Source organism: Carcharhinus amblyrhynchos, chromosome 12 (assembly GCF_965287045.1).
Source record: "Carcharhinus amblyrhynchos chromosome 12, sCarAmb.v2.hapA, whole genome shotgun sequence".
In the NCBI taxonomy this organism is placed as follows: Eukaryota; Metazoa; Chordata; class Chondrichthyes; order Carcharhiniformes; family Carcharhinidae; genus Carcharhinus; species Carcharhinus amblyrhynchos.
Window position 1 is genome coordinate 84860168 of NC_137335.1, and position 22041 is coordinate 84882208.

Sequence of the window (22041 nt, forward strand, 5' to 3'; positions counted from 1 at the left end):
ATAGGAACTGAAACCTGTTAAGGCTTAAGATACCTTCAGACTGTAGAGGTGCAAAGGTCTTCTACACGTGCCTTTTAAAGTAAATTAATCCTATTTGGCTAAATTTCTGACAATCAGATTTTTTTTCTGAATATATATGAAATAATTAACTAAATGATGGATTGAGGAAGCTGGCAATTGTGTTGGGACATTTGCACTTACACAAACTTGGAAAGAGTTTTACATCCAGTGCCATGGCTTTCATTTGTGTGTTTCGATGCCAACAGATCTTTCTTACTAAAGCCTTGATGCCAATAGAGTAGAGTCATGGATAAAGTAGCAGATTGTTGAGAGATTAATTGGAATGAAGAGTAAAAAAGTCTATAGCAATGCCATATTCTGCCTTGCAAAGCTGTTAAAGACCTATGGTAATGAACAGCATTATAAACACATTGCTTTTGCATTCCATAAAACTGCTTATAGCATCCACTGTAAAGTCAGTCTTAAATTCAAATCTTGTCTATTTGTTGAATTTCATCAGTGCGGCGTCATTCAGCACTTTGACCGATAGAGACCTTTGTTTCATCAGTAGGACCTGAGCTGTGCGAAAGCAAAACTCACACCTGAAGAACTGTTTCACCAGGAAGTCGGAAGCAATACGGGGCGATAGATTTCTCCCCGTTATCTCATCTCTAATATCTTGTTCATGGACTAAGCATTTCCTTCCTGAACAAAGAACTGAATCCATCTGTCTCTTGAATGTGTCTCCTTCTGATTATGTACTTTTTCATCAATGTTGATGCAACAGCAGGGCTGAGTCCATTTAGAAGCCAGTAATATCTATTGACACGGCAATGCTCCAAATACTTTCTCTTCAACCAAGGTGACACAGTCTTCTCTGAGTAAACAGATTTGGACAGATGTCTCTCACCTTCATTCACTTTGGGCAGCACCTGTAGACTGGCACAGTTTGTAAGCAACTTACAAACCTCTTGAAGGTTTGCATTTTTCTTTTGATAAGTAGTTGTACGTTGAGAACAATTTGGCAGTACTAACCAAGGTACAAGCGATGTCAGCTAATTAAATCATTCACCACTAAAAAAGAAAATGGAACAACTGCGTCCACTTACTTCCCTTTGGAGCATGCCTGGTGGTCACTACTATACTAAATACAAAATGAAGCTTTCAAAGAATTTATCAGCACCAAATAATTCTCTCCATTGTCAAATTTTGATCCCTGAAATAGTGACTGAAATTCTCCAGTCTTGTATGCCCCGTCACCGCTTCCAAGCAAAAACGGAGAATTTGATACCCAACTGAAACTCCTGGCTATCTAACAGGAAGCAGAGAGTTGGAATCAATGGGTGCTTTTCTGGTTGGCAGTTGGTGGCTAGTGGCGTGCTGCAGGGATCGGTGCTGGGGCCTCAACTGTTTACCATATACATAGATGATCTGGAGGAGGGGGCTGAGTGTAGGGTAACAAAGTTTGCTGATGACACAAAGATGAGTGGGAAAGCGAATTGCGTGGAGGACGCGGAAAGTCTGCAGAGAGATTTGGATAGGCTGAGTGAGTGGGCGAGGATCTGGCTGATGGAGTATAACGTTGGCAAGTGTGAGGTTATCCACTTTGGAAGGAATAATAGTAAAATGGACTATTATTTAAATAGTGATAAATTACAACATGCTGCTGTGCACAGGGACCTGGGGGACCTTGTGCATGAATCGCAAAAAGTCAGTTTGCAGCTGCAGCAGGTGATCAAGAAGGCAAATGGAATGTTGGCGTTTATCCTGAGGGGGATGGAATATAAAAACAGGGAGATCTTGCTGCAATTGTACGAAGTACTGGTGAGGCTGCAACTAGAGCACTGTGTGCAATTTTGGTCCCCTTATTTGCAAAAGGATATATTGGCCTTCGAGCGGGTGCAGAGAAGTTTCACCAGGTTGATACTGGAGACGAGGGGGTTAGCTTAGGAAGAGAGATTGAGTAGATTGGGCCTGTATTCATTGGAGTTTTGAAGGCTGAGGGGTGATCTTATACAGACATATAAGTTAATGAAGGGGCTTGATAGTATGGAGGCAGAGAGATTCTTTCCACTTAGAAAGGAAACAAGAACTAGAGGACACAGCCTCAAAATAAGGGGGAGTCAGTTTAGAACAGAGTTGAGGAGAAACTTCTTCTCTCAGATGGTAGTGAATCTCTGGAATTCTCTGCCCATTGAAGCGGTGGAGGCTACCTCGTTGGATATGTTTAAGTCACGGGTAGGTAGATTTCTGATCAATAAGGGAATTAAGGATTATGGGGAGCAGGCGGGTAAGTGGAACTGAACCACTACAAGATCAGCCATCATCTTATTGAATGGTGGAGCAGGCTCGAGGGGCTAGGTGGCCTACTTCTGCTCCTATTTCTTATGTTCTTTATTGCTTGAGAATCCCAGCTGCGGGCAATTTCAGAGAAACTTGAATAATTTTCTACCAAAAAAGTAATTGTGGTTTTGTATTTTTTTGTGTGGCTGTGAAAAATTTGATTCAACACATTATGCATCTCTTCTGGATCCTATTTCATTTCAGGAATATCACGCTACTAGGACTGTAAATCAATATGCTATAAGTGATAGCTCCTGGCATGCCTGATTGGGAAAAGCAGACCTGACCTGTAGAATGTTCTGGGAGTGTACAGCTAGTGAACAACAAAGCGACACAAGGGAAGACTGGAGGTAATGTAACACTCCTCACAACTTATCCTTTGTAGAAGACAAACTGTGAAACTGTATCACCAATTAACACCCAAGAGAAGCAAGCAGGCTAAGGCAATACTGTTTCATTCCATATCAGTAACTTCCAGCACTCAGAAGACAAGAGCACTCAGAAGACTATAACCTCCAAATATATGTCACAATCACACATCTTTGTGACATGAAAATATACCACCATTCCATCACCATTACTGAATCAAAATCCTAGAATTCTCTAACAGCTCACTGGGAGCAAATTCATGAGATGGACTGCAACGGCTCAATGGTTCATCTTCAGCTTGTCAAAAGTAATGAAGGATGGGCAATAAATGCTGCCATACTGGCAATGTCATCACCCCAAGAATGAAAATAAAACAAAATGGGAAGATTTTTATATCTGGGCAAAAACAATCTCCCTAATAAACATTCCACATTTCTTCTCCCCTTCCTCTTGAAATACTGACTTTATATTAATTTCAAACCTGGAAATGTGGGAAAAATAGGTAATTAAATGTTTTCATCTTGACAAAGCTGCCACCAAGTTGGGATTTTGACAAGCACTGAATGATCACTTAATCAATGGTAAGGGGGCCAGTACATCCTCTTTGAATTTTGTAAGAAAACCCATAATCTGCAAAAAGTCAGCAGATAATAAAAATATCTTCTAATTATTTTTTATTAGAGTAGGTAATACTTTTATCAGTTGTAAAATCAGTTGATTGAAAGGATTGGGGAAACATACATAGCAAAGAGAAAATAGAAGCAGGAGTAGGCGATTCAGCCTTCTGGCCTGCTCTGCAATTTATTACACTGCACAGTGTAAGACACTGATCCCGGCTTCCTCCATATCCCTTCATCCCTTTAGCCCTAAGAGCTACATCTAATTTGTTATCGAAATCATAACATTTTTTGACCTTGACTACTTTCTGTGGTAGTGAATTCAATTGATTCACCACTCTTAGCGAAGAAATTTCTCATCACCTTAGTTCTAAAAGGTTTACCTCTCATCCTCTTATTCCAGATCCCTCCCCCCCACCATTGGGAACATTCTTTCTGAATCGACCCTGTCTAATCCTGTTTGAATTTTATAAGTTCCTATGAGGTCTCTCTCATTCTTCTAAACTCCAATGAATATATTCCTAACCAGCTAGGTCTCTCCTCATATGAATGTCCTGTCATCCCAGGAATCAGTCTGGTAAACCTTCGCTGCACTCCCTAAATAGCAAGGACATCCTTCCTCAGATAAGGGCACCACAACAGCACACAACACTGCAGGTGAGGCCTCACCAACGCCCAATAGAAAATTGTGCTATAACATTCATATTCCTATACTCATATCCTCTCGCTATGAAGGCCAACATTCCATTTGCCTTCTTTATTGCCTACTGTATCTATGTGCTTACTTTCAGTGACTGAGGAATGAGGATACCAAAATCTCACTGAGTATCCACCTCTCTCAATGTATACCCATTTAAAATATAATCTGCCTTCCTATTTTTGCTACCAAAGTAGATAACCTCACGTTTATCCACATTATACTGCATCTTCCATGCGTATTACAAATTCTGCTGACCACTCACTCTGCTTGTTTAAATTATGCCAAAGCATCTCTGCTTCCTCCTCACAGCTCAGTCTCCCACCCAACTTTGTATTATCTGCAAATCTGGAGATAATACATATAGCTCCCCCATCCAAATCATGAATATATAATGTGAACAGTTGGGGTCTAGCACATATCCACGCAGTATCCCATTAGTCACTGCCTGCTAATCAGAAAAAGGCCTACTATTTGTTTCCTGCCTGCTAATCAGTTTTCTATCCATCTCAAGACACTACCCGCAATTCCATGCACTTTAACTTTCCATAGTAATCTGCTCTGTGAAACCTTTTTGAAAGTCTTCTGAAAGTCTAAGTAAACCGCATCCACCAGTTCTCCCTGGTCAACTTCATCAGTTACATCCCCAAACAATTTCAGTAGATTTGTCAAGCATGATTTCATAAATCTATGTTGCCTTTGTTGAATTATACCACTGTGTTCCAAATGCTATGCAGTTTGGTAATGGACTGGAATGCCTTTGAAGTTAAACATTTATATATATACTATATTAAAGGATTATGACCCATGAGAATTATAATATTATTGTAGGATTGGTCCTGTTGCCCATTCTTAGAAGCAAACTGAATTATATGCAACAGTGTTGTGCTGAAATGCACACTGATCGACTTGTCCTGGACTGTGTTCACCACTACTGTCATGAAATGTGGGAGGTGACAGGAAGCAAAACAAATAGACTCACTGGTCCTCCTGGAAGCGATAGTCCATTAGCACCCTGAGGACCGGGGAGGCCTTGTGAGCCTGGAGGCCCTATTTCACCACGTGGACCTGCAGGACCCTGAAAAGAAGCAATTAAAATTTTTTATTATTTTTGCTTTCTGCATGACAAACAAAAGCAAATCTATCACTGTTATTGCAGTCATCTGCGCCCATTACGTAAATCTGAGCATTGCTCCAAACCAAACATGCATAAATTTCACCCAGATATTGGCCAGAAGCTTACAAGTCCTGCTGGCTTTGTAGGTAATTACATAAGTTAGCATGTAATAGAACCATGCAAAGCAGGTTCAGTCTCCAGTCTGTGCTGAGTTAACTCATCTGTGATAAGGTAATAAAACACACTAATTTACACAAAGTCTCACAAAAATCAACGAGATAATCTCTCTATAATCTATTTTTCTGATGTTGATTGATTGAATAATGCTATGGGATCCATTGCATCCAGCTGGGAGCAAGGGCATACACAGCCTCAGTTTAATGTCTCTCAACTGACAGTTGATTTCTCTGACAGTACAACACTTCCTCAGTAGTACAGGAAAGTATTAGTTCAAGTCACTGGAATAGGTTCTATCCTATGACCTTTTGATTTAAAGGCAAGACTAATAGCCACTGAGCCACAGCTGGAACATTGGTGGAAGATGCTTCACAGCTGGTGAAGAAAGAGGCATTTATCAGAGTTCCTCTTTTTTGCTGTCTGTTAGGCCACAGTGAAAAATTATGTGTGAATGCCAGTTAAAGATGAGACTGAGCTGGGTTAAGATGCCTGCAGTTGTAAAATAGCCTGCTAGCACTCACAGCCATGATAGCTAAGGTTTGCTGGCAGCCCTAAAACTGAACCCCAACATTAATTAATATCTTCAGCAGAAATGTAGGAAGAAAGCCAGAAGAAATTTAAAAGAAGATACTTACAGGCGGTCCTTGTGCACCTCTTTCTCCTCTAGGTCCTTTGCTACCACTTTGACCCTGTTAATGGAACAAACCACAGAGAAGGCAAAATAAGCACCACTTGCATTCTATACATATGGATTCCCTCCAGTCCTGCAGCAGCCACCGCTCGCCCCATTTCCCCTTTCCTCACTCACAAAAACACAATCCAAACAAGAAGGAAATGAATATGTATTGATAGGAATTTTTTGGCCGTTTACGCCCCGCTGCAAGCGAGGATGGAGAATTTGGTGCTCAGCCAAATCTCCATTCCTTGCAGTGGGACCAGAGAATCCACCAGTGTGGGACAGCCAAAACATTCCAGCCATAGTGAATGGCTGGGGTCCCAGCATTGATCCCTGTGGTACCTCACTGGTCACTGTCTACCATTTGGAAAAAGATCAGTTTATTCCTACTCTTTGTTGCCTGTCTGCCACCCAGTTTTCCATCCATCACAATACATTGCCCCCAACCCCATGTACTTTAATTTTACACGCTAATCTCTTCTATGGAACTTTGTCGAAAGCCTTCTGAAAGTCCAAATAAAACACATCCACTGACTCCCCCTCATCAATTTACAGTTACATCCTCGATTTATCGAGCATAATTTTCCTTTCATAAATTTATGCTGACTCTGTCCGATCCTACTACTGTTTTCTAAGTGTTTTGTGATAAAACCTTTGATAATGGATTGTAAAATTTTCTCCACTACTAATCTTAGGCTAAATAGTGGGGTTACATTAGCTACCCTCCGACTTGTAGGAACTGTTCCAAAGTCAATACTGTCTTGGGAGATTACTGTCAATGCATCCAGTATTTCCTTAAGTACTCTGGGATTTACATTATCAAGCCCTGGGGATTTATCAGTCTTCAATCCCATCAGTTTCCCCAACACCTGTTCTCTACTAATACTGATCTCCTTCAGTTCCTCCCTCTCACTAAACTCTGTTTCAATGGACGCAATTAGTAAATTATACACACTCAAGCATAGAAAGTCCTAGCTCAGCATATTCCTTCACTTGACACTGGATAATTCATAATCGTTAAACAAAATCCTTTCATTTTCTGTCAATTTAAATTACATTCAGAGACTAAATGTTTCTAAGAACGTGAGTGTTTTCTGCAAGTGTTTCAAATGCCATCAGCACTGTTGCAAAATGCAATAGTCACATCCTTGCCACAATATATTATTTTCTGTCTCTTGTTTTCCACTTAGCTTGGTGGATTACATGAACTGTGTTTTAAGCTAGTAAGTGGAAATGAATGAAGTATTTCCTTACAGCAGGTCCAGCAGGTCCTGGGGGCCCTTTGCTGTCCTGAGCACATGTGCAGGCGTGTGGAAGAGCTGGACATTTTGCTTCATCTCTCTGAAAACATAGAAAGCAGATGACTTTGGCAGATAATGAAACAAGTTATTACAAAAAGGATAATCACTCTAAAAATCAGTCTTTTTATTGATGTTAAAATCAATGAAATCAAGTCAACTGCTTTTATTTTTACTTTTTAAATTAGATAAGGGCATTCACAGTTCTTATGTGGAGAGATAGACATCATTACTTTTCTTTGCATGTGAAATAACTCCTTAGAGCTATAACAAATATCAGAGGCAATACTTTGCACCTTGTTCCTGCAACTATAAATAAGATACTACTGAAAAATACCACATAATGATTGTTACAACTGGTCATAAAAATACAACCCTAGACAAGGCATTTCTCTATACTAGCTCGTTCTTTTCAGGACACCAGAATGATGAAGTTTTCCATCTTTAAAAACAAAACTTGGTAAAATTTGACTTCTAATCTCAGAATTTTGGAATGTTCAAAAATGTCTGCACATATTGCTCAAGCCAAGTTTCCCACACAACTTAGGAATCAACAGCATATATGGCAGACAGGTAGAGGTGATATGTTCACTGATGTCTTTTAGATTTACTTTCCCCTTAAAGACATGGGTTTTTACAATAATTTGAAAATTTTCAAGGCCATTCTTTTCTGGTGATCAAATGCATTGAATCTGATATCAGCAAACCAATCATTTGAAAGATGCTGATGCCATCACTCACAGTTATTTTGAGAGTACAGGACAGTAGGTGAAAAGAAAGTGCCCTTGTGGCACCAACTGAATGTGCAGTATCTGCCCAGCCTCTTTTGTAGTGCCAAGAAGACTACAACAACTTGAATGCTTGTAGTTCTGCTAACTCCAGACATATTCTTGGAGACTTCATTGCATGACTTCCTCAAATCCACCTTCCCTTATGCCTTACTCTTCCTATAGCCCATTTTCCAGGCATGCAGCCTGCCAACACAAATTTCAAAGGCTCTTTGTCACCCAGTCAGATTAATATTTATTGTTCATAAAAGAATTGCCATTGCCAATAAACAGGAGTGTTCAAAGGAAACAGAAGAACGAAAGTTAATGCCCCTATGCGTGCTTGCAGCAAAAATTCTTCACAGTTAATTCAAAGAAACAACTGTCAGTTTTGTCAATCCAAATAAAACACCAAAAATCCATCTTTTGTCGCCTGCTGACAGGTGGATACTTGCCGTGGAAGGAAGGTCGCAGCATTTGTCTCTTATGACCCAACCCAGGCTGCAAATGATGTCAAAGCTTTGGATTTCAAACTAAAATTGAAAGAAAGAGAAAATGATCATTTATAATACACCTCAACGAATAACAAGCCTGAGTAGCTCTTTGTCTCTTTAATGTCACTTCATTAATCTCTTTGAGCTCTTTTTGTTCCCTTCTCATGATAGGTTATCAACCTGAAAAGCTAAACTCTTGTTTTTTCTCCCTCTCAACAAACATTGCTTGACGCTTTTCAATGTTTTCAGCAGTACCTGTTTCATTACAGATTTCCACCATCTTCAGTATTTTGCTTTTCATTCCCTTCTGTCTATCCCATGATGAATTATTTTGACTTGTGTCCATCTTTCTAAAGCCTTTTGACTTCCTATTTGGTGTAAGCGGCCAGTAATTTCACCTCTTTTTAGCTTTTTTACAAAAAGTGGCTGTATAGTATTGTGATAGCATTAAGTATATTCTACCTGACACTTGCTTTCTTCCCTTCCTGTTCCATTTTATTCCATCTATTTGCTTCCAGTCCTAGCTTGACAGAGGGCCTATATGCTTATAGCAGCCGCTGAATCTTTTTACAGATGCTGATGCATGTTCTATGTATTTCTAGCATTTTCTGTCCCTAACCTTAAATTTTCTGAATATTCCAACAATTGAATGGAACTCCAACCCATAAAAAGTAATATTCATCAATTGAATGGTCCTATTGAATGAATCATTCAGGGACAGGGAAATAATTTATTATTTTCATGGTTTGACTGCAATGATTGCACCCTTGTTTCACATTTTCCTTTCAGTGGAGTGTCAGCAATTCCAGAATTCAAACCATGTGAAGATATGCCTTAAACAGTGGAGTTTGAAGTAATGTACACATAATTTGTTCACAAGGTTGCATGCCTGAATACATTCTTAAAATTATGGCTGAGTCATTGACTAGGTCTTTGATTATGAATCTTGCCCTGCTTCAGAATCACATTCAGAAGTCAACACATTGCATCACAAAATTGTAATGTGTTTCTTCCTGCTTATAATTCCATGGCTTGACAGAAAAAATGACACATGCCCCTGTGCCCACAGTTGCACACAGGAATCAACAGGTGTCTTTGGATCCATGACTCATCACCATAAAACTATAGAAATAATACAGCGCAGAAGGGGATCATTCGGCCCAACTTGTCCATGCCAACTGAAAAACACCCAGCTATCCTTTCTAATCCCATCTCCTGCACATGACCAATAGCCCTGCAAGTCACAGCACTTTAAGGTGCTGATCCAGGTTCTTTTTAAATAACTAGGCTTGTACTGCTGAATAAACTAGGCTTGTACTGCTGAATAAACTAGACTTGTACTCGTTAGAGTTTAGAAGAATGAGGGGAGATCTCATTGAGACATATAAGATGATGAATGGGATGGATAGGATAGAGGTGGAGAGACTCTTCCCGCTCAGAAAGGACAGTAGGACTAGGGGGCACAGACTCAAGATAAAGGGGGGCGGTTTAGAACGGAGTTGAGGAGGAACTTCTTCACTCAAAGGGTGGTGAATCTCTGGAATTCTCTGCCCGTTGAAGTGGTGGAGGCTGCCTCGCTAAATATTTTTAAGACGCGGGTTGATGGGTTTTTGGTAAGAGAGGGGATTAAGGGTTATGGGGAGAGGGCGGGAATGTGGAACTGAGCCACGACAGATCAGCCATGATCTTATTGAATGGCGGGGCAGGCTCGAAGGGCTAGATGTCCTACTCCTGCTCCTATTTCTTATGTTCTTATGTTCTGCCTCCACCACCAACTCAGGCAGTGAATTCCAGACACCCACCACCCACTGTGTGAAAAACAAATTCCTCATGTCCCCTCTAATCCTTCTGCCAATTAGCTTGAATCTATGATCCCTGGTTTTTCAACTCTCTGCCAAGAGAAATAGGTTCCTCCTGTCCACTCTCTCCCTACCCTGACAATTTTGTATACCTTAAGTTTAAGTTTATTTATTTGTGTCATAAGTAGGCCTACATTAGCATTGCGGTGAAGGCTTATGAGAAAGAGGCTAACCTCACCTCAAAAGTAATTTCAGTTCCCTCATCACTGAATAATGTGATATGAATGTATGATATGAATGATATGATACATTACTTCAAACTCCATGTGATATGAATGAACCATCCAGAAGGAATGGCTGATAAATATTGATGTCGGTCAACAGCTGTTATCAAATGACCCAGCAAAAACAGACCTGCAGTAATACCTGAGTGTTAAATCAATCACTTACTGGAGCAGACTTGCCCTTTGGTCCTCTAGATTTAGCCATCTTTCCGAGAATTTCATATCCATCGGTGGTAATGTTACCAGGTGGATTAGCCATCTTCTCTTCAATCTCTTGACAGTCCACGATCAGCTTAACAGTATTCTGGTTTACCATAATATGAACCTGCACAGGAGACATGGGAAAATGCCAGTTTGAGTTCATGTTTCACACATTGAAATACTTTTTTTGTATTCAGCAAATTGAAGAATTAGTTGAACTCTACAATCCTCCAAATTTGACCTCCGAATATCCTTGGCAGACTTGCTTTCAGTTGCGTGGACCCATAAGCTCTGGAATTCCCTCCCTAATTCTCTCTCTCCTCCTTCAAGCGGCTTTTCTTGATATACTCTTTGAAACATTCATCATGGACCAAGCTTTTGGCCAGCTGGTTTAATATTTTCTTACATGCTTTGGGGTCAGATTTCACCTGATAATGCTACTGTGATGCACATTGGAATGTTTTGCTACATTCCAATAGCTTGCATTTATATAATGTGCCAAAATGAAATAAAAGTTTAAATTCCTAATTCTTTTCCATGATTTGTTTTACTCTTTCAAATGAGCATAAAAAATGCACTTGTACTTCATCATAGATTTATTTTGTTTTTGTTATTTTACATAGGTCCCTGCCTCTGCTATAGCAGAACAATCACACCTCATATATTAATATATCTCCAAATACTGACTCAAAAATGGACCCGTCAGGGACCTAGAAAAAAAACATTAGAATTGAATTGGTGAGCAGAAATAAAATCTGACATTGCCAGAGCTGTATACTCCTACACATTAATGCTGGTTTAATGTGGGAGGCATAGTAGCACAATGGTTAGCACTGCTGCTTCACAGCTCCAGGGACCTGGGTTTGATTCCCGGCTTGGGTCACTGTGTGGAGTTTGCACATTCTCCTCGTGTCTGCATGGGTTTCCTCCGGGTGCTCCGGTTTCCTCCCACAGTCCAAAGATGTGCGGGTTAGATTGATTGGCCATGCTAAAATTGCCCCTTAGTATTCTGAGATGCGTAGGTTAGAGGGATTAGTGGGTAAATATATAAGGGCAGGGCCTGGGTGGGATTGTGGTCGGTGCAAACTTGATGGGCCGATTGCCCTATTTCTGTGCTGTAGGCTTGCTTTCTTTCTTAATTAATTTTTGGAATTTAGTGGTCAGTATTTTTTTTTGGCATTTTGTCTTCCAGTTTCCTTTCCATTATTTTATCCTCCGCAACGAGTTCTGCCACAACCGAATTTAACTTTGTCAGGGAAGCTTAAAAATATATTTCGTCATTAAAGACTTAATTTAGAAGGCTTTATGCATAGAAATGTTTAAGGAGAAACAGCAAGCCTAGACAGACAAATTGTTTACTGTTACACCCAATGTAGGCAGTAGGTGGCCTTCTAGGTTCAGCTGACTGAAGCAACAGCCAAGTTATAAAAGAGTAAAAGACAAATTGAGAAGAACCAAGCCTTGAAAGGCCAGGAGATTGGAATGTGAAAGGACTGAAGAAAGTGCTGAACTTTGTAACTTAGAGCATCAATTGGATGAATTAGGAGACTGCATGATGAGTTGAGTTGGAAACATATACTAAGAAAGTGGGGGAGGGGGGTGGGGAGCTGGGGAAAGAATGCTGTTTCAACAGAATGATAGAAAGGTTTAACACGTTATGAAAGTGCATAACTTTGGGTTACACTCCCATGATTTCAGAAAGCTGAGGGAATCTAGTTAGGGTGTTATCAGGGGCTTTTTGTAGATAAAGACTTTTAAAAAAAGGATATGAAGCAAAGGCATGTAAGTGGATTGATGTAATGATCAACAACGATCTGACTGAATGGTGGAAAAGGCTTGATGGGCTAAGCGGCCTAATCTTGTTCCTCCGATAAGTGAATGTGATGGAAGTGTGGGGACATGTTTGTCAGATGGAGGAGAGAAAAAAAATCGCTACAATGACAAGCTTTATTAGCTATTCAATTCAGGAGTGTTAAAGCAGTTATAACAATCAACCTCTGTAAAAGCAATAAGTCTTGGATAGCCTCAAGCTTTTTTTTATTATTTATTAATGCCACAAGAATCGTAGAACCCTACAGTGTTTTGGAAGTTCCAGGGAACAGTGCCAGGTGGATACTGCCAAGAGGCAAGGTCTGAATTGAGACCAGAAGATGGGGGAGGTTGTCCTTTTGTTGCCAAGGATTGGGGTGTCCCCCAAGAGTACCCCAATCACTGAGAAGCTGGTTTTGCCACAATCTATAGGTCCTGCTGATGTCCTTCATAGCGCAAATCACCCAAGCTCCTGAATAATGTCCAAGTGTGATTTGATTGCAATCTATATCGTTTTGACCCACCCAGCAGGAATTGCACTGTACCGGAAACAACACAGAGATTTTGTGGGAGAGTTGCACCCTATATTTTCAGAATAAGGTGGAATGAGTATCATAGGAAGTACTCACACCCTCTGTAAGTACAAAGAACAGTACTTGGAGAGGCAAAGCTTGATCAGGGATAATCAGCATGGCTTTGTCAGAGAGAAGTCATGCCTAACAAGTTTGATTAAATTTTTTTGAGGGGATGACGAAGTGTGTAGACGAGGGTATTGCAGTCAATGTAGTATATATAGATTTGAGCAAAACTTTTGACAAGGTGTCACATGGCAGACTTGTAAAGAAGGTAAATTCACATGGGATACAGGGAAATTTGATAAAGTGGATTCAAAATTGGCTCAGTTGTAGGAGACTGAGGATGATGGCAGAAAGCTGCTTCAGTGACTGGAAACCAGTGTCCAGTGGTATTCCACAGAGAGCTGTTTTGGGCTCCCTATTATTCGTCATTTACATAAATGACATTAATGACTATGTGGGGGTCAGGATTAGTAAGTTTGCAGATGACACAAAGATTGGATGGGCCATTAACGGTGAGGCAGAGTGTCTTGGGCTACAAGAAGATATGGATAAAATGGTCAACTGAGCAGTTAAGAGCTTAACCCTGAAACATGAGGTAATACAGTTTGGAAGGAATAATTTGACAAAAAAGTATTCAATGGGACGCTAGGAAGTTATGTGGAACAAAGGGACCTTGGCGTGTTTGTCGACAGATCTCTGAAAGTGGAAGGAGATGTTAGTAGGGCAATAAAAAAGTCTTTATCAATTGAGGCACAGATTAGACAAGCAGGGAAGTCATGTTGGAGTTGTATGGAACTTTGGTGAGGCCATAGCTAGAGTACTGTATGCAGTTCTAGTCGCTATAGTATCGGAAGGATGTGATTGTACTGGAGGGGATGCAGAAGAGAGTTACTAGGATGCTGCCTGGGATAGAACATTTAAGTTATGAAAGGAGGTTGGATAGGTTTGGGTTGTTTTCCTTGGAGCAGAGAAGACTGAGGGGTGGCCTGATTGAGGTGTACAAGGTTATGAGAGGCATGGACAGAGTAGATAAGAAGCAACTATTCCTCTTAGTTGAAGGGTCAGTCATGAGGGGATATAGGTTCAAGGTGAGGGACAGGAGGTGATGTAAGGGGGAATGCGAGGAAAAACTTTTTTTACCCCAGGGTAATGATGGTTGGACTGCACTGCCTGGAGGGCTGGTGGAGGTGGGTTGCCTCACATTCTTCAAAAAATATCTGGATGAACATTTGGCACATCATAACATTCAGGGCTTTAGGCCAAGTGCTGGCAGATGGGATTAAGTGGAAGTTCAGGTGTTTCTAATGTGTTGATGCGGACTTGATGGTCGAAGAGCCTCTTCTGCGTTGTATGATTCTATGAGTACAGAACAGGAACAGGCCCTTTGTGCCGACACAGATGTTTCTCTAATCCAATATTTTCTTGTCTCCACGTGGTCTCTATCCCTCTTTTCCCTGCTTATTCTGTCCAGATGCCTCTTGAACATTGTTATAAAATCTGCTTCCACCTCCTTCTCCGGCAGTGCATTCCAGGAATTCACCACCCCCTGTGCGAAAACCTTGGCCCTTACATCTCTTTTAAACTTCCCCCCTCTCACTTTCAACCTATGCCCCCAAGTAATTGACCCTTTGACCCTGGGAAAGAGGCTGACTATCCACTCTACCAAAGCCTGTCATAATCTTGTAAACCTTTATCAGGTTCCTCCTTTATCCTCCGATGCTCCAATGTAAATAATCCATGTTTGTTCAACCTTTCTTCATAACCCATATCCTCCAGAACAGGCACCATCCTGGTAAATCTCTTCTGCACCCTTTCCAATGCATCACCATCTTTCTAGTAGTGTGGCGACCAGAATTGTACACAATACTCCAAATAAGATACTCTGTTCAATTCACCCAACTGCACAATTGATGGCCTTCTGTAAACTGCTCAATTATTTTCAGTCTGTTTTATTTTTAACCGCCACTTCCCCAATTAATCCACGAGTCAATGTGCTCCCATAATTTTTTGCCTGTGTTTATTTTTGTTTATTTAAACTTCATATTCTTGACTGATTTTGGCAAGGTTCATAGCACATGGGTCTTTACACATTTTGCAGTTGTTGATTCGTTAATCTGCAATCCCAGCACCAGGACAGCCTGTATTTTTAAATCCTTTCTGCTTATTTAGCTTAGCCTTAACAAAGCACTCGGAGGGTCAGGTGTCATTAACTAAGCTTTATTTAAACAACTGAGAACCTGCAGCATTTCCAATTTTCCACTGCAATTCTCCGAGCTCATAGCAGTATCCAAGTGTGCAGCTACATAAAACCTTGGTTAGGCTGCATGTTAGGCTCATGTAAAACCTTGGTTAGGCTGCATGTGGAGTATTGTGTGCAGTTCTAGTCACCACACTACCAGAAAGATGTGAAAGCTTTGGAGCGAGTGCAAAGAAGGTTTACCAGGATGTTGTCTGGCCTCGAGAGCGTTGGCTATGAGGAGAAGTTGAATTAACTAGGATTCTTTTCACTGGAAAGACGGAGGCTCAGGGGAGACCTGATAGAGATCTACAAAATTATGAGAGACATAGACAGGGTAGATAGTCAGAGGCTTTTTCCAAGGGTGGAAGTGTCAATTACAAGTGGCATAGGTTCAAGGTGAGAGATGGAAAGTTTTAGGGAGATGTGCAGGGGAAGTGTTTCATGCAGAGAATGGTGGGTGCCTGGAAAACGCTGCCAGAGGATGTGGTAGAAACAAGCACATTAGTAACATTTAAGAGGCATTTGAATGTACATGAATACGGAGGGAATAGAGTAAGGGCAGAAGGTTTTTTTTAGTTCAGGCATTGGAGGGCTGAAGGGCCAGTTCTGTGCTGTCATTTGTTCTTTGTGATCAGAGATGGGCAGAGGTATTGAAATGTCAGATATTAAGATCACAATTCCATGCTTTCAAAATCCAAGTTTCCCCAGAGGTTTCTGATGATTTTTTATGGAGTGTTTACAGAGCTCAAAAACCCTATTCAACTCAAATGAATCACTCGACTGAACTCTGAAACCAAAAGCTGTCGTTGTCTATTTCACTATGTTATTCAAGAAAGAACAAAATCCAAAATCACTTTAGAGTCAGTTAAGATACTTTCTGAATTGTCATTGTATGAATGGAAAGGAAAATCAGGCAGTGTATAACGGGTTGTTGATGTGTAATCGCCCGTTTCACACCTTCTGCCAAAGTATTCTTAGGAAAACACTGGATAAGCTCAGCAGGTCTGGCGGCATCAGTGCAGAGAGAGAAAACAGTTAAAATTTCGAGTCTATCTGGCCCTTCGACAGAAGGGTTCTGTGGAAGGGTTGTATGGACTTGAAACATTAACGCTGCTTCTGTCACCATGGATGCTGCCAGATCTGCTGAGATTATCCAACATTTTCTGCTTTTATTTCAGATTTCCTGTATCTGCAACATTTGCTTTTATTCTTGGAAATGTCAACTGAGAGAAAAATATTGGGCTCAATTCTCTCAAAAGATATGTTCTAAGTGTGCCCTCCGGCATTTCCTGCCAGATGGGTCGATATGATTCCGACTGCAATCCACTCACACTTTGACTGATTTCACTTTGGTGGTTTGTGCTATTCAAGAGATGTTGGGGACCTGGAGACATTAGCAAGGCCTAAAGAGATTGGGACTTCCTTTTAAAAACAAACACTACAGATCCCATCATCTACAGGTGATGAGCAGCTTGCCCAAATCTCACCCACCATCAATGAAATTCCTCAGTGCAGGACATTTTTGGGAACCAAACCCCCCCACCACCACTACCCAGCTCCATTTCCATTTCCTGGGGCTTGAATTCTGCCTTATTTTTCTGTGTAGCATTTCCACAGTACAAATTGCAGCATCAGCCTGGTGGGATATTCAAGGGTCTTGAATGGGCTTTGGGCAACTAGCTTTCAGACTCCAAAAAGCTTTCTCATAGCTGGGATTAACATATCTTCCACTCAGAGGTTGTGCATTCTGCAGCAAGTAGCTCATCCTCTGACTCCCCAGAGCCTTCCACCACCCTAAAGGAACAAATCAGCAGTGTCAGTGCAGAAACTGTCTGCCTTTGTTTCCTATATTACAACACTGACTGCACTTCAAAAATACTTAATTGACTGCAGTGTTTTAGAACATCCCGAGGTTGTGAAAGGCACTATATAAATGCAAATCATGACTAGAAAACTATGTGCTGAACTGCGTGATGCAAACAGAATTGGACAAATGGCTTTGTCCTCGGGCAAGAGTCTGGAACCTTCTATTTCATAATTGTTACTCAGTACTTTCCTGTCAGCCCTGCCACATAAATTTGCAAAATCCCATCAATATCATTTAGAAGTGATTCCAAAAATATCATAACTGTTCATGCATAAAACCATGGTGTTTCTAATCTCCAAATAATTCATTTATCATGTTTCCTAGTACATGTCCCATTCCCCCAAGAGCTTTGTATTGATTTCAAGTAAGGCTGCGGATTGGAATTAATGGCAATACCAACGATTCTTCAAACTAATTTCATGATGGCTACCATCAGTGGCCTGTTCGGTAAATGCAAAGCTTTATGAGTCACTGAACCTATGAGAGCCAACAAAATAAACAGACTTTACTGCTAACATCCTTATTCACTTTGTTTTCTTTCATGGGATGTTGCTAGCAAGGCCAGAATTTGTTGTCCATCCCTAATTGCCCTTGAGAAGGTTCTTGGAATTGCCTTCTTGAATTACTGCAGTTCATCTGGCGTAGATACAACAACTTTGCACATACATATTTGGAAGTTTGCAGTTCAATTTCTGGTCCATGCTAATTGCAGTAAACGTCCTACTACAGACCTCAGTGCATCAGAGTGGAGTGGTGGGGGGCGTGCGTGTCGGGGCGGCGGTGGAGAAAACAAAAATATCAGCGAGCGTGTCTACTCCAGACCAGGACTGATCTTGAGACCATGTTGAGTTAACTGTTTTCAGTCAGGAAGTTATGAGCAGTATGACAATCACCCCAAGATGAAATAGATAGCTATGGTGAATCAGCCACATTCTCCATTTCTGATCACAATGCAATGACATCTTGCTGAAAACAGACAATGGGTGAAAACAGGAAAGGACTTAGCTGCAAACTCCCCAAGTTGATAAGCCTATGATAACACTGACAATCTCTGCCTAAAGGCAATGAATGGTTACTTGGATGAAATCCATCGGGGTTGCTGCTTTCACAAGAAAGGGAAGTAAATTGGGATATATCTAAAAACAATAAATTCCATCGTTTGGTTATTTTCAGCTTTCAATAGTTTCCTAACAAGCTCATAGGATTGGAGCTATTGACTTTGTTCCAAGTCCAGCTACCAGAACTGACATTGACGAAGTGCAAGGATTCTGCACCACAATGACTTCTGGTGCTCGGGGACCATCTGCTAACACTCAAGGCTTTATGCAAAACTTGAAGGCCTGGGTAATGAATCTAAAGACTCATATTCTTAACTGATAAACCACAGAAACATGTTGAGATTTTAAGTAAAGAAAAGGGAGAAATGTGAAATACCAGCATCAAAGAGGGAGAATTCCATGTATATAGATGCATTTCAGAATAGTGTGGGCAATATCAGTACATTAGCATTGATTTATTAAACATTATGCAGAATAACATGAATAAATCTATTCTTGCAAACACAAACACCTATCCTCTTGATATGGATTGTGAGTCAGCCATAAGTTGTGAATCAAGGACCTTGTGGATATAATGGTGTGCCTATTGATGCCCATAATAGGGACAGAGCCAATCTCATTCATATTGAGGGATTCTGTGACCCTCTCAGCCAAAACAATAACAATGACAAAGGGCATTCCATGTCTCAATTCAAAACCGCCACTGGTTTAGCAAAGATACTGCTTCATCCATAGAGTCATAGAGGTTTACAGCACGGAAGCAGGCCCTTTGGCCCAGCTTGTCCATGCTGCCCTTTTTTTAAAACCACTAAGTTAGTCCCAATTGCCCGTGTTTGGCCCATATCCCTCTATACCCATCTTACCCATGTAACTGTCTAAATGCTTTTTAAAAGACAAAATTGTACCCGCCTCTATTACTAGTTCTGGCAGTTTGTTCCTGACACTCACCAACCTCTGTGTGAAAAAATTGCCCTTCTGGACCCTTTTGTATCTCTCTCCTTTCATTTTAGACTCTCCTATCTTTGGGAAAAGATGTTGACTATCTAGCTGATCTATGCCCCTCATTATTTTATAAACCTCGATAAGATCACCCCTCAGCCCCCTATGCTCCAGCAAAAAAAGTCTGAATGGCTTCTTCACCACTCTGTCCAACTGTGACTCCACTTTCGAGAGGCTATGACCCTGCACCCCTGGGTCTCTTTATTCTATAACTCTCCCCAACACCCTATCAATTCAGATATTAGACCATTCTTGGTAAGTAGAATAATACCTTCTCTTTTCTTACTGTGGTCAGGCAAATTCTGCTGAAATAAGCAATCCACTTACCTAAAAATATTGCTATTACTTAATTCTGGGATGATGGGACTGATGTATGAGGAGAGACTGAGTCAGCTAGGATTATATTGCTGGAGTTTAGAAGAATAAGGGGGGATTTCATCAAAACCTATGAAATTCTAACAGGACTAGAGAGGGTAGATATTGATGGAGGAGTTATCCAGAACCAGGGGTCACAGTATATGGGGTAAACTATTTAGAACTAAGATGAGGGAAAATTTGTTCACCAGAGAATGATGAGCCTGTGGAATTCACCACAGAAAGCAGTTGAGGCCAAAACATTGTATGTTTTCAAGAAGGAGTTAGATATAACTCTTTGGGCTAAAGGGTTTAAAGGATATGGAGGGAAAGCCGGACAGATTACTGAATGGGATGATCAACCACGATCATAATGAGTGGTGGAGTAGGTTCAAAGGGCTGAATGGCCTGTGCTTGCTCCTATTTTCTGTGTTTCCATGGGTGAGATATTCCACACAATCCATTGGTAGACAGCTGGATTTTCTAGTCCTGTCATCGTCAACTTTATTTCCCATTGAATACACTCCTCACCACTGTGAAAGCCATGGTTGGGGTGCACCATCAGAAGGATCTCAAGATCCCGCCAGTGTGAACGGCTAGAAAGTTACAGCCTATGTTTCTATTAAGATGACTGAAAGATTCAGTGTGTGTACACCACAATTGAAGGACTCCTCACAACACATCTTTAAAACAACATGATGATTACAGCTTTCCTGGTTTTAGTCAGTATGCCCCTGGTTGGTTCAATTGTAGAGTCAACAAATTCACTGAAGCCTATTTTAATTCATGGCAAAATCATATAAAATATAAGGTTACCACCCAAACAAGGGTTCTGTTGTAAACTTTAGAATGTGTCCATTGTCACGTATTACAAAATTCATGACAAGCTACCACAGTGACCATGCTTGATAATACATTGCTGTCTTAGATGTCAAGTTGGATCTTGTCAATTTTGGCTCTCAACTTAGCACAGCTCATGAATGAGGTTAACTGGTAGAAGAAAATCATGTTTCTGAACCAAGTTTGAAAGAAGGAACTTATATTTTATATAGCAATTTTTAAAACCTCAGAATATCCTAAAACAATTAACGACTTACAAGTCTCCTATGTTGCCACAGTTTTCACTATAAGGAAACACAGCAGCCAATTTGCTCCGGAAAACACCCACAGACAGCAAAGATAATGGCCAATCACCTGTTTTAGCTTTGGCAGCAATGTTGGACACCAAGAAAATGTTCCTACTCTTCATCAAATAGTGAAATAGGATCTTTTATATCTTCTTGAGAGGAGACAGTGTCTTGGTTTAATCATATATTCAAAAGTTGGTACAACAAAATCCTATATTTAGCAGAGGTCACATTCCCAAAAATCTCGCAAATGGCAAAATTGTGAATGAGGAAAATGCTTTTGAATGGGACTCAGTGAGATAGACTCCAGCCATGCAAGGTCAGCACAGGTTTGAACAGCAAATTGTTCTCACTATATCTACTCACATGCACTTCTACCAGGGCTACTGAATAGTAGTGTGGAGCTGGAAAGCTGATTTCTAAGACCCACTGTGCCAACTCATCATTCCCAATTTGAGAACAGCTGACTAACCCTGTAGAGATCCATAGATCATCGTAGTCTGCGCAGTCCAGTTACTGTCTGAATAAACTCACAAAGTTGTCATTAAATGTATTCTGTGAGCAACTGACCCCAATAATTACTTGCTATATCCTCTATTTTAGCATGGCATTTCAATCCATCAGCGTTCCTTACTGAGGTTTCAGTACTCCTGAGATCACATCTAACAGTATTCAAATTGCTGAAGTATATCTGTCTTAGATTTTCATGAATTTTTATAGAATGAATTAGTGATGAAACTAATATCTTTGGGGAAATTGACCAATCTTACATGTGAGCTGTACTGAAAGGATGTACTTGTCAAAGATTCAGTGCAGTGATTTAGACTTTTAAACGCGGATAAATATTCATTGTACACCGCATCTCCCAATGCACGAGCAAACTACTAAGAGTGGCTAAGCGAAAAGGCAAACAAGGGAGTCTCAAAAGGTGGGATTTTTACTGGACCTCTGACAGTACAGCATTTCCCCTGTGTTGCACTGAAAGCATTGGCCTGAATTATGTGATAACTTCTCTGGAGTGGGAGTTGAACCTATTACCCTCCGGTTTAGAAAGAGACTGCTACGACTTAAGCCATGGTTGACACATAGTTAAATAGGAGCAGGAAGTTAAGCATGCTGTGAGTACAGATAATATCAGGTGATACAAAATAACTTTTCCTGAAACCATTCC

At 40.6% G+C, this 22041-nt stretch overlaps 1 protein-coding gene across 1 annotated transcript in view; it reads right to left on the reverse strand.

Moving 5' to 3' along the window:
* Positions 1-22041, reverse strand: part of col12a1a (collagen, type XII, alpha 1a) — a 257960-nt gene that overhangs the window by 50302 nt on the left and 185617 nt on the right. The window contains exons 51-55 of the mRNA XM_080200857.1: positions 10805-10963; positions 8517-8594; positions 7251-7337; positions 5956-6009; positions 5009-5104 (exon numbers count right to left, since the gene is read on the reverse strand). Coding sequence (XP_080056983.1) covers positions 5009-5104; positions 5956-6009; positions 7251-7337; positions 8517-8594; positions 10805-10963 — 474 coding nt within the window. The remainder of the gene's footprint in view (positions 1-5008; positions 5105-5955; positions 6010-7250; positions 7338-8516; positions 8595-10804; positions 10964-22041) is intronic.